The sequence below is a fragment of the Centrocercus urophasianus genome, unplaced genomic scaffold (assembly GCF_019232065.1).
Source record: "Centrocercus urophasianus isolate 14NV4802_14NV808 unplaced genomic scaffold, USGS_Curo_1.0 seq_15, whole genome shotgun sequence".
In the NCBI taxonomy this organism is placed as follows: domain Eukaryota; kingdom Metazoa; phylum Chordata; class Aves; order Galliformes; family Phasianidae; genus Centrocercus; species Centrocercus urophasianus.
In genome coordinates, this window is record NW_024884697.1 from 32,197,966 (window position 1) to 32,210,723 (window position 12,758).

General features: G+C 43.9%; 1 protein-coding gene across 1 annotated transcript in view; it reads left to right on the top strand.

Annotated features, from left to right (window-relative positions):
• Positions 1-12,758, top strand: part of MSRB3 (methionine sulfoxide reductase B3) — an 84,270-nt gene that overhangs the window by 9,404 nt on the left and 62,108 nt on the right. The window contains 1 exon segment of the mRNA XM_042815728.1: positions 8,014-8,140. Within this exon segment, the coding sequence (XP_042671662.1) occupies positions 8,014-8,140 (127 nt within the window).

The following is a 12,758-nucleotide window of genomic DNA, read 5'->3' on the forward strand; positions in this document are numbered from 1 at the left end:
TATTCCTCAAAAAATGATATAAAGTTGTTTCAGGAAAGTAGAATAGAAAATCCTACTGAAGGGCTTCTGTTCACTGCTAAGAAAAGGAAGTTGGTTCACCTCATGGTAAATGATGCATGGGATTTGTCCTGAATTAAAAATAGAGAGATGAGAAAGCCTGTTAGTTCTGCTGTGCTGGTAAGCTTGACACAGCAAGTGCTGGTGGAGGGGAAGAGTGTGCCCTTCCAAAGCTGGCTGGCAGTAAAAGTAGGCACTGTGCCCCCAGTGCTGGCTGCGAGAAGCTCCATGCATGGCAGTAGCCCACAGCTTGGGAGGGTTGCAGCCTTTTTTCTCTTAGTACTGACAATGAATATTTCTCTGGTGAGCAAAGCAAAAAGCTTTTGGGCTTAGCCAGTAGGAACTGTTAAATTAAAAGGTTATTTCCAGAACACTTGTATCTCATCCTGTAAGCACCAGAAGCAATTAATCCTTTACTAGTGCACTGGAAAGGACTGCCTGGAATGGAAAAGATTAGATATTTTTCAAGATGTTGAAAAGATGATGATGATTATTCTCAGAAAAGACCCATTTATGAATAGTTTGTGACTGCCATGGTTATAAACTTGCTGCCATACAAGGAATGTGCTGAGTGCTGGCAGGCAACCAAAGCAGGGAAACCAAAAGTGCAGCAGAGCAGAGCAATGCTATTTTAGTGCATCGGATCTGGGAGGAAGAGAAAGGGAGGGTGGAAATCCCAACCAACCTATGTTGGCTCTCCTTTGAGAAGTATTGGTAACTGGAGCTGTTGGGAGGCAATCTGGCAATGGAAGCTCTGGGAACGCATGTGGCTCTCAGGAGCTCTCAGCTCTGCCTTTATCAGAACCGGTCCTCTGCCCTCCTAGTTTTTGGGGTTCCCTCTCTTCCTCTGATTCAATGTGCTTTCCCCCTCTTGTTTTCCTGAAAGTGTGCAGCATTCAAAAAAGCCTTTGCTTCTGATTATCCTCTCTTGTCTCCTGCTTTCTTGATCTGGTCCCTGGACACACCTGTGGGGCTTCTGTTACCCTGGCACACCAGCACATTACTGCCAGACTGCTTTGGTTTTTCACAAGACCGAGTTGGGAGCTAGGATGTGTCCTGGTTCAGCCAACAAGGCACATTCCTGTAAGGGGCTGGGAGCTTCCCATCTTTGGCAGCTGAGACTAGAAAGAATGTTAGTTCCATTCAGGAATTAAATGAAAATTAAATGTAGCTCTTCATTCTCTGCTCAGATGTTTTCCTCCATGATTCTCCTCAAATCACTTCTCTGGATAACTGTTCTAATATGAATGCAAACTCACAGACACCCAAAGTAGCGCCTCCTTACTTGGCAAGTTTTCAGACCTTTTCAGGTGTTGAAAGCAGTGAGATTACACTGAAACGCGAGCAGGGGGTTGAGAATCTGGATTACCTGCTTGAAAAGGTGACCATTTTAGTCTGTGCGAGGATCTAAAACTGGTTGTAGGAGGCTCATCTCTTAAGCATCACTGTTAAAATAATGAATGTTGGCAGTATTGCTGGCATTTGTAAATGATACACCAATAGCACTGCTAGGTTGGGCCACCTCTTCCCTTTTCATGTGAGGGTGAGTTGGCCAGTGGGCACAGTGCTGGGAGCTGTGTGAGACCAGCAGGGAACCCCTCTGTGTTGCAAAGGCAGCTGCCATGCCTTGCCTGTAGGAGACGCTACATGTTCCTCTCTGTCATCAACTTCTCTGCTTCTTCTGCTAAAGACCTTTTGTGTTAGCAAGGGTCTCTGAAGCTGGAAGGTAGCACCTGTAGGTGGGTTTGGCGGTGTCCCAAAGCACGTGTTGTCCAAACTGATGTGAAAATTGCTTTTGTGTTAAGATCATAGGTTCTGTATTGGAGAAAGGTATATAACTTAGGTTAATTTCAGTTGTAAACACACTCAGTGTTTCAGGATATAAAACAAAATCCAGTGTGAGAGAATGTTTAAAACTGAAGAAAGGAAAAAGGTTATGAACTTCATCACTTAGGTTCCTTTCTAGTAGTAGTAGTAGCAGTAACTTCAAGTTTAGAGCTTGACATTTCCTGGTTTTCCACTCAGATATTATGGGATATGGCAGTAATGACCTCTTTTATCAGGGCGCAATGTAAACTTCCTAAAAGTAGACTGGATTGACATTTAGTTTGCACATTCCAGTGCAAACAGCTATGGAGAACATGCTTTAATTGAGAGTGTTAAAAGTGATGTGGGAATTCAGGCTGAATGCTTCTGACTTGTGTGGCTTTAATTGAGAAGCTTGTATTTTATGAGGAGGAGGAAAAAATAAAATGTACAAGCACACAAATTAAATGCTACAGTTCTTTTGCATTCCTGGAAAGCTAACACAATTAGTTTCTTCTAAAATGTTATATGCCTCTTTAGTTAGCCTCTGAGAAGGTCATATTTGTAATGGTCTTTACAATGTTTTGCTGCATATTGTTAGCTGCTATGGCTGAAACATTTTACACTAATCAGTGAGCTTTTGCAACATGTGTTAATAGCTAAGCAGGAACTTGTGGGGACACTCTCAGTTTGCAATATCAGTTGTTGTAGAAGTATATGAAAATGCAAATCCTAAAATCTCTCTTCAAGGATGAATTTTCAAATATTTTTTAACTGACTTTAAAGTTTTGGTCAGGACAGGAAGGTATCTTAGCCCGGGTTGGAAGTGTACCTATGGAAGGATAGTGCTTACAGCGAGGGGGAAGGCTAGCATCATCCCTTCAAAGCTGAGAAGCTTGGTGAGAGATCAGAGACCTTCTGGGATCTGCAGGGGAAACAGCGCCTCTTCCCTTCCCCTTTCTCCAGTAAATAACTGGCACTCCTCATCCCGCTCCTGAAAAGTTTTGCTGTGCACTGGTCTCCTGCCATAGCTGGCATTGCTGTGCTGGATTTTGGATCAGCCCCCATTAAACATCTCCCTATAAGCTGTTAAGCACTGCCTTTGCTCCCTGGCCTTAGCACAAGCAGTAAAGACCCTAAAAACTATCAAGGGCAATGGAAGGAGCAGGTGAGACCACGGGCCTTCAGCTTTTGCAGTGAGTGTGTTAAAGGAAAATGGCGAGGGGCTCACAGCTGCTTAGATGCAGAAACCCATGACATGCTGAGATGTTTGCTCATGTGGTTCTCTCAGGGCTGTGCTTCTTATTCTTGCAGTGCCTGGTGATTGTGCACTCCTGTCTGCTGAGTCTGCTTGGCAGACTTTTGGTAATCAAAAGCCAAATTAGAAAAAAAGGCCCAGAGACAACTAAGACTGGAATAAATGTATATATTAAATATTCCATTACATTTTATCCATGAAACATTTGCTTATAGTTTGATATATGTCAAAGCCAAACAGAAAGGACAACAAACAAAGCCTTTCTAAACCAACTGCTTGACTGGAGAAACTTAGCAGAACAAATACAAATTAAAATTAAATCGTCACTGTAACACTGGACTGTAGAAAACTTACAGGCTTTTGCTTGTGACTCCTAGTTGTTTGGGTGTCTCCAGTATGGCAGTGGTTTTGCTCCTCTGCTTTGTCCAGTGACTCTGAAATTCCTGACATAGGAGCCTGGCTCTCTGGCAAACATCGGGATCTGTAATTGTTTCCTGTCCTCAGAGTGGGGCCAGAGACTTGGGACCAAGGGGGAGGGGGTGGAAATTGGGAAACAAGTCGAAGTCTCACACTATTGAGGTCTCGTTATTGGTGCAAGAAAAAAAGATTGTTCCCAGAAGAATTGGTGCCCAGTTGCTTTACTGCTAATTTTTAGTTTACTACCAAAGGGCTACAGCTTCACATGTTTCTTGAGAGCTGGGGTTCCCATGTAATTTTAGGAATTCTGGGCCTGAATTTTCAGGAGAAACACTAAATATGAAAAAAGGTAAAAACAACAGTGTTATGGGCTCCCAAGACCCTTGGTGTTTCTCTTGCAGTTCTTAAAAGCAACATACGATCATACCAAAATTTTCTCTCTCAGCTTGCCTCTCTCACAGAGAAATTTCTCTATTTGCAGGCAGAGGCTGACAAATCACAACTCCCTGCATTTTTTAACAGTTATGGTTATGTGGTGTTTTTTGGGGTTTTTTTTGGGGGGGGGGGGGGGGGCTAATTTGCAGTTTCTTCCAAAATTTGCAATTTGAAGGTATAGAAGTTCTTGAAAGCTGGCAGTACTTCACCATCTGCCAACATTAGGATGTCAGCATCCTAAAACAAAGGCTTTCCTGGGTTGCAGTTCCACCTAATGACACGGCTACCACTAGACTGGTATGATTGTTATTTACAAGTTTCACAAGGTATCACTGAGCGTTGTGCCCACATCACAGGAGCCAGGCAGACATGCACTCCCTGCTGTCCCCTTCTGTACTTCATTAAAGGAGAAAGTGCAGGGAAGAGGCTCCAGGAAGCTTGGTCACACTATGGAGGGACACCTGGGGACACCTGTGGAAGAGCCAGTGGTGTCCTGGTTTTTGGGGGCAGCCTCCATTCAGAGCTGGGACAGAACTGCAGGGATCTTAATACTTTTCCCCCACGAGAAAAAAACACAAAAAGCAAAGGGAATCCCCCACCAGTGACCAAAATTGACTTCAAAGAAAGCAGCCTCCCCTTTCCTGGATTGTGTGTATTGCACTGGGCTCTTCACAGAGCATTTATCCCACCAGGAAAACGTAGTGGGGTATGTAGATGATGAACCTGCTTGGTGGGAGCTCAGTACTGCAGCATTCCTTTGGCTCAAATGCATGATGGCTGAGGCCACGCAGTCCCAGTGTCACCAGGGACATGTTGACAAGGCAGAATGCTGTGCCAGCACTGCTGGCTTTCCTAGGGCTGGGTTGGTGCTTTCGGCAGTGGTGTAGGGCTCTTGTTGGGCTCAGCGAAGATCCAAGTGGGCGTAGCACCTGAGGTTAAACGCCAGCAACAATACTTCAGGGTGGTGCCTCATTCCTGTGTTTGTTGATTTTCTGTCTAATAGAGCTGAAATGCAAACCCAGTTCCTAAACCTGTTGAAGCATATAGCCAAATTTGCTGAAAGAGCAGAGAAAAGGTCTTACCTGGCAAGACTGCATCACTGTTGTTCTCTATCAAACTGATCTTGGTACTCAGAGAATCAGCAGGCAGGGCTGCTAGTTCACACCAAATTTATCAATAGTAATGGTTTTGCTTTTATTCTTTTTTTTCCTAATTCTTTACGAGCAGTTTTTGATCTTGGACTGTAAGCACCCTGCAGCAGGGATTTTTGTTCTGTGTATGCAGAACATAGCACTGGGAGGTCCCAGTCCTACTTGAAACTACTGGGCACTGCTGCAATGTGCAGAGTAAGTAAAAATAGCAATCAAAACGTCAGTGATAAAATAATAAAATATGCTAACTGCAATAAAATACTTTCTTGAATGCTCGGTTATATTTTATTGGGCTTTCAGGACTTATATCCTCCAAGTCTTTACAAATAGTCGAGACTAAATAACAACATTTTGGTGAACGCTGAGATATTTGACGTTTTCAAGAGGTCAAGATCTATTTTCTAATCCTTGGCAAATTCATATAATTTCCTCTCAACTGCTTACGCTTGAGAGAGTTACAATTCCATTTACTTCTCACAGAAAGGTGGAGGAGAACAGTTTTGTTCTGGAGAGGTAAATGCAGTGCCACAAAGAAGCAGGTTTGGTAGGCTTGATGGAGCACGCAGCGGCACACATGAACCGCAGAGCCACGATGGTGCATTTGTGTTCGCCCAGATGCCTACACCCAGCTGCACGGGGAGATGTTTCACAGACAGGTGCAAGGCTTCCCTGTGAGAAGCTGGTGGGAGAGGAGTAAGTCTGGCTACCTTTTGGCATTCTGGCCTCCAGCACAGGTGAGAATGCTCCCAGTTTGAAGCAACAGGGATAGAAGGTTTCTGTGCTGCTGGGTTTGGCGGCACTGCGCTGTCAGGAAGCTGCGTGGTGAGCTCTGCTGACACGCAGTCCCCACTGAAGCAGCTGGTGGTCTGTAGCCCAGCAGTGAGCAGGGTGGTGACGTGACGTGAACGTCAGCCTTGGGGACCAGATGTCCTTGCTGTGCTTGTAGTCAGGACTTTGCTCAGCACATGCCCACACACAGGCAGGGCAGGGCGTGACTTTCGGCAACCTGGGGCTGTTCCCCACCACCCACCTTCGCCTCACCAGCCCAGGAGGCCTGGCAGTGATGCCGAATGGCCAACACGTCTGCTTGAGCCGGGCTCAAGCATGGAGATGAAGAGCTCCGCTGGCCCGGCTTGGTGTTGGGTGAATGGGGGTCCCTGACCATGCCTCCCTTCTCAAGGCCTTCTCTCGGTGCCGACCGCTAGATGGGGCCGGCCAATCTCGGTAGCAGTGGGATCTGCACAGCCATAAATCACCCCGCCGGCGGGCTGAGGGCCCCGCTGCTGGGGCACCCCAGCTTTTGAAGGGCAAAATGCGCCTTTGTTCCCCGGCTGACCTGCGCCGTGACTTCAGCGCCGCGTTTCCCGCCGGCCTCGCCGGCACTGACACAAGCCAGATGGCCGCGGCTGGCAGGCCTGCGCTGCCGGGCAGGGTGGGAAGGTTTTATGGCCGGCTGCGGGAGCGCGGCGAGGCTGCAGCCCGGCCGGGTAATTACGCTTTCACTGCGCACTTTATTCCTGGCAGCGAAGGTCGCTGAGAAAAAAAAAAGTCACGTTTTTATTTGTAGTGTTCGTTATGGACAGACCTTTGATCTTTTATTAGTCGGTAGTCTGCTCTGGAGGAATTTTTTTCCTTTTTTTTTATTTTTTATTTTTTTTAAACCGGTCCTGCAGTCACTCGTGAAAATGACATGTTTATTTATGTTTAATGGCTCTCTCAGGCTGTTCATTGTGCGGTACTTACCTTCCCCCTCCTCTTTGCCTCCATTTAGTAACACAAAAATGTTTTGGTTTTGCAGCGAGTTTAGTTTGGAGAAGTCAGAGTTCAGGCATGTTAATACAAGCAGTTTTCCCTCAGATATACTCCAGAGCGATGCGGTAACATACATCAGCGTGTGCTACGCGTTTGCTTGCTCGGGGGTCGGAAGAGGCTGCGATCGCCTCCCCCCTCCCTCAGGAAATGCCCGCCGTGAAACCATGCCCAGCACGAGCCGGGCGCTGAGGCCCCCACAGAGGGGAGGCCCTCGCAAGGAGCCATGCTTGCGCTTCACCGCCTGGCCTGGGCTGCTCCTCCGGCATCACTGAGTGCCGTGCTGCTGCATCCTGTGTCACGTTCCCTGCTGCGGCCGTGCTGCCAGGCAGCTGCGTGTCCTCCTTCCCATGGCGGGGAAATGAAGCAATTGGTGTTAGATCCGTCCCAAAGAAAACCTTGCGAGTGCCTTCTCTCTCTATTTTCTATATTTAAACTGGCCAGAGGATTGTTTAAATATATCTCACGGACGGTTTACAATGCAAATTATTTCCTGTCTTTAAAACAAGAAGTCGTGGGTTTGAGATATCTGGCAAGTTTATTGCAGTGAGATGTCACGTTCAGACAAGTCATCAAAAGAACAATTTTTAGCGGTGACTGATTTCTTGCGCTCACCATTCAGAAATGTGGAGCTTGGTTTTTTTAACAAAACGAAAAGGAAAATCCTGCCACATTATGGGATGTTGAAAGCAGGAGTCCTGCCATCTAGCTTGGGCCACCAGCGCTGCCCCTCAGGGCTTCCCCACTTGTGATCGTGCAAGTTGCTGCCTCACATTGCTCAGTGTTTGGGATCTTAAGCATCTGCTGTAAAGGCCTCCAATAAAGATATCCCCTCCCTCACGTGTGGCTCAGAAAGCTGCTCTGCAGAAGGCTGTGTAATACGTACTGAAACCTTAACGGGGGGAGCAGAAGAAACCCACCAAGAAAGGTGCATTTAGAATGTGATGGTCTTGAATAACTTGTAAGCATTGTTTTTTTCTGTGAATGTATCTTAACATTTTTGATGTTTTAATTTGTTCTCATCTTTTTTTTTTTTCTTTTTTTTTTTTTTTTTTCTTTTTTTTTTTCTTCCCTACTCAGCTCTTGCCCCTGTTGTTTGCCTCTGGTTTTGTTGGTGAGGATATCACAGTGATGTCTGCATTCAACCTGCTGCATTTGGTGACAAAGAGCCAGCCAGTGGCCCTGCGAGCCTGTGGGCTTCCCTCAGGTTGAATGGGTGCTGCTTGTCGTGTCATGCGTAATGAAGGCCCGTTAGCAATGGGTGTCTCTGCTGCAGGAAACGCTGTGCTATGGGTTGCTCTGCTTTGTTTAAATTTGCCTTGGAACCAAAACTTTGTTTGCTTTTCTTTTAAAGTCACCGGCTTGGCTGAGGGTTTCCATAGCCTAGATTTTACTCTGCTTGGCAGTGCTGTCCAGCTTCCTTGTCCAACAAATTCTGAATTGAATTTTTTTTATTCTCCTCATTGTTGGAAAAGCAGTGGAATTAAAGATCAGTTGTGTTCAGTGCTGTCTGCAATTTTTTTCAAAAGATCCTTACTGGAATTCAGCATTGAATTGCAGCTGCATCTGATAACAGCCTTTCCAAACTCTTCAGAAGTGCGCTGTGGTTGCACTGAATGTTTCCCTTTTAAAAGTTTCAATGTAACTTAAATACATTACACTGAAAATTATGTATAAAAAGTTTTCAGAATTTGAAGTGTAATTCTTTTTTCCCCTCTGATGGCATATTTAGTGGCTTGACACTTGTGCAAGTAAATAAATAACTAAATGGAAATATGCAACCTCATGTTCCAGTGCAACTGCACGTCTCAAGCAATGTCCAAGGTCTGCTGCTAGGTCTGCGAGCGCTGCCACAAGGCCCATCCTGTATGATTTGTACCTCAAACCCAACAGTACTTTGTATTTCACCGAAACAACAGTATTCGTAATGTCTGCCTAATAATGCCAGCGTACATGCTTATGGGAGAGAAAATACAAGCTGCAGAGTTAATTTTGACTGTTACTAGGAATTTTCTTGACACTTAGATAAAAGAAAGATAAGATCCTGGCTGATCAGTGTTTGAAACATCAAATAAGAACCAGCGTGGGTGTCTGTATGACACAACTGTTTCATAAGGGTACAGAATGTTATAAGCACTTTTTTCTAGAGCTGTACTTAACAAGCATATGGAGGTGATGTTCTAAAGATTTTTTCAGTGATAAGACATCAGTTTTCAAGCTGATGGACTCTCTAAAGCTGATTACATTCTATTTGAACTAAATCTGAGTCCAATTTTTCCAGCATTTGTGTTCTGTTTTCCCCCACATGTGCACAAAACTCCCATTAACCTAGATAGGAGCTACAAACACATATTGAGGAAGAGAGAGAATAGCCCACATTGTGTCAGTCTGACCTTTGTTTCCTGTTCTATTTGCTGCCAGATTTTAAATCCTAAAAATACAGGATAAGCAAATTTCCTTAGCCCTCTTGATGCACCTTTTGATGTGCGCTCACATGGCCGGGGCCTGCCCCAACATGGGGACAGTGGCTGTGCTGGTTATTTTGTCCCTGCTCTGCAAAGGGGATGTCACATTGGCGAGCTGGGAACACCGTCTGCAGGAGGCTGTTCTGCTGCATACCTCTTGGTGAAGTATTGTGCTGGCAGTTTTGTCCAATCCTTTTATTGCCATAATGCGGTAGTCAAATTTTGGAATCAGAAGTTGATAGCGCTACTACCTATTCATGTGCATTTGCTCTGTAACTGTGCAAGCATCAATAGTACGAGTTCCACCCTACTTATGTATATATTTTAAACCAAAATTCATCTGCTAACAGTGGAATAATATACAATCACATATCTCACATATTTTAAGAGTAATCTGAATTCCCCAGATGCTTATAAATTAATGTAGACTTGCTTTGCTTTTGGTTTGTTTTTTTTTTGTGTGTGGTGAACTGAGGGGGTTACAAGTAAATGGTGTAACATGTATCAAATTAAACATGGGAATGAGATCTGGAGGCAACATCTGTTTAAATGCCACAATCCACTGTGACTTCATTTTTGAGTATACAGAAAACGCCCCAAGTTCTCATGACTTTTTTCTACCATTACATTGTATTGGTGCTTTTCCCACCAGCCCTTTCTTTGTGAGTTGCAGCTCAGCAACGGTATCACTTCAGGCCAAGGATCCTGCAAGTCTCAAATGGTGCAGAGCTTGTCCTGCAAATGGCAGATTTCATAGGAAGGAGACAGTCTGTGTTTTGCAACCCCTGTCCACTCAGTGCAAAGGAACAAAGTGCTGGTATGAACTTCAGCCTTGAGCTCTGCTACCAAGCCAAAGGCTCTGGCTGAGGCCAGTACTGTCTTAGGTATGAGCTGAGCTTCCCAGCACTGTTCTGAATTCCAGACAGTTAAACATTTACAGGACAAGGTCTTCAATGTGAAAGTATGATTTCATTTCAGTGCTCTGTCCGTCCTTCATGGAACAAAATGATGTCACATTGTGTGTACTTTGTCCTTAATACAAAGTCACAGGGGCAGATCAGAAGCAAGCTAAATGAATGGCATGATGCTCAGAAGTACCTTAGATCAGTGTGCATCTTTCTTTTCCCTCAGATGCTGTTTTGCAAGCGTGTGCAGGTTATGCTGGATGACTGGTAAACCAAACTAATCCTAGTGCCAGAGAAGTCTTTATATGTTCTCTTTCTCCATTTGTATATTAGCACCCGTGGTGTGAGCGCACTCTTCTAAATGGTCTTTTAAAAATATTTCTTTTCTGAAGCTAGGACGAAATGTTTCGATGTGTGCAAATCCATCGTGCTGCCTGCCCTCAGTGCGCTGCTTACAGCATTGCAGCGCCAGGCCCTAGCCCAGCAGCCCCAGTAGATGGCACCAAGCATATGCTGTTCCACAACCCGAGCTATATGAAAAGCTTCCCGTTTAGTGGTCATTCATACGTAAAGTACACCCCGAGACCTTCGGAATATCTTAAAGTATTTTAGTAAACGCATGGCCATTGGGAAAATCACATAAATCTGTGCTCATAGCCAGACTCAACCATGTCGGTTCAAGATTTCATTTCCAGCAAAGTACAGCTCCATTGTATTTTTGTGTGATTTAGAGATGCTGTTTCTTGAGGCTGCCCTATTGAGGTCGAATGCGCTAAATTTCCAAAGAAGTGTGGGATGCACTCAGCACCTGCCAGCATTTAGTTCACAGAAATTAAATCCCCTCTTTTTTCAATTTTTTTTTTGTGAAAACACACACACAAAAAACCCCGAACTTTTAATCCAAAAGCTGTTTCAGCTGCTGTAGAGCATACAGCAAGTAACCAATAGAAATAATGATTGTGCAGATTCCATGTACATGTTTTCTGTAGCAGACCACCGAGATACAAAGTAAAAAGTTATCTGACTTTGCTTTGCCGTGTCTTTTAATTAGTATGGGTTCTCATTTCTTAAAAAAATTCCTTTAACACTTTGAATGTTATGCTGCTTACATCACATTTGTTGCATGAGACAATTTGGCTTTTCCTCTTCTGTGGATCAAAGAAAATTGTAAAAATAAGCAAAAGTAATGATAAAGAAATGACAGGAGTACAGTTGGTATTTCTTTCCAGGACACGTGTGAAATAATAAAGTTCTAGATAACGCTGAAGTGTTGTGAAGTGTTTAATTACTAAAATAACTACTAGTAGGAAACCATGCTTTTATAGGCTTAGATTAAGATACAACACATCTGTATGAAGATGGTGCTGGGCATATGGTGTAAGTCTTTATTTAACAAACATCTATAGCTTGTTTCTCACTTGTTTTATTAAATGTTTGTTAGTCTCAGTTTCAGTAAAACTGTCTTGCCATAAAATTGAAATGAATAGCTAGTGAACAGAAAGTTACTGGGTCTCCAAACTGAACTTTAAACAGAAAGGATTACTCTGAGGAGCAGATCTTGCAAACACTTAGGAGCTATTCCCGTGCGTTTGTCCCTGTGAGCTCTCCAACTGCTCGTGTCAGTGAAACTATCTGTGCACGCAGCGTTTGCCACATCTGCCCTCAACACTAAAGGCCTAGAAGAGACCTTGGTCTCATGCATTCCAAGCATGTTGGCTGCTTTCAGCCTTGGTGCTCACTGGGTAGATCTGAAAATGTTGCATACCGTATGTTTGTATGCTCAGAGGTGTAACTTCTGTAATTCATGTTTTAACTTCCCCTTAGCTTTCCGTAATGCATATCACCAAAGATGTATGATTACAGGTGGCTCTTCACGTGTCCTGAAAGAGAATAAAAGTGAGACTGAGTTGCCGTATAACAATGCTGCTGGTATTGCTATGGTTAAATGCTTGTCAGTGTTTTCATTATAAATCCCTATTTTCTGGGGTTTATAACATGAATGTAAAAATTTGCTCTGGGCTTACATGTGTCATACAAGGTCTCAGCTGGATGTTCTTGTTCCTCAGAACTGACTGGGGGGCAAAAGTTAAAACTTAGTTCTATGAAACTAAATTAAGTTTAAAAAAAAAAAAAAAAAAAAGCAAATATATCAATTTGGAAAAAAAAAGTTTGGTTTTGTTTTTCATTTCATTACAGTCTTACCGATTATCTAGTCCACTGCCTCCCAGTGATTAGGAGAACCATCCATTTGACACATGCTTGAGCAGGCACTATGTGAGCACAGCAGCAAGCAGCATGTGAAGCTATTCGTGTGTCATTAATATACAAATGTGTTTGTATCTCTGTTTTGCTTCTTGGTGATAGTGATGATAACAGAATGCTGCATTGTCATAATAGAGCATAAAGTTGTTTTTGTTTTTTTTTCTGAAAGGCTTGAGAATGGTTTAAAAAATGA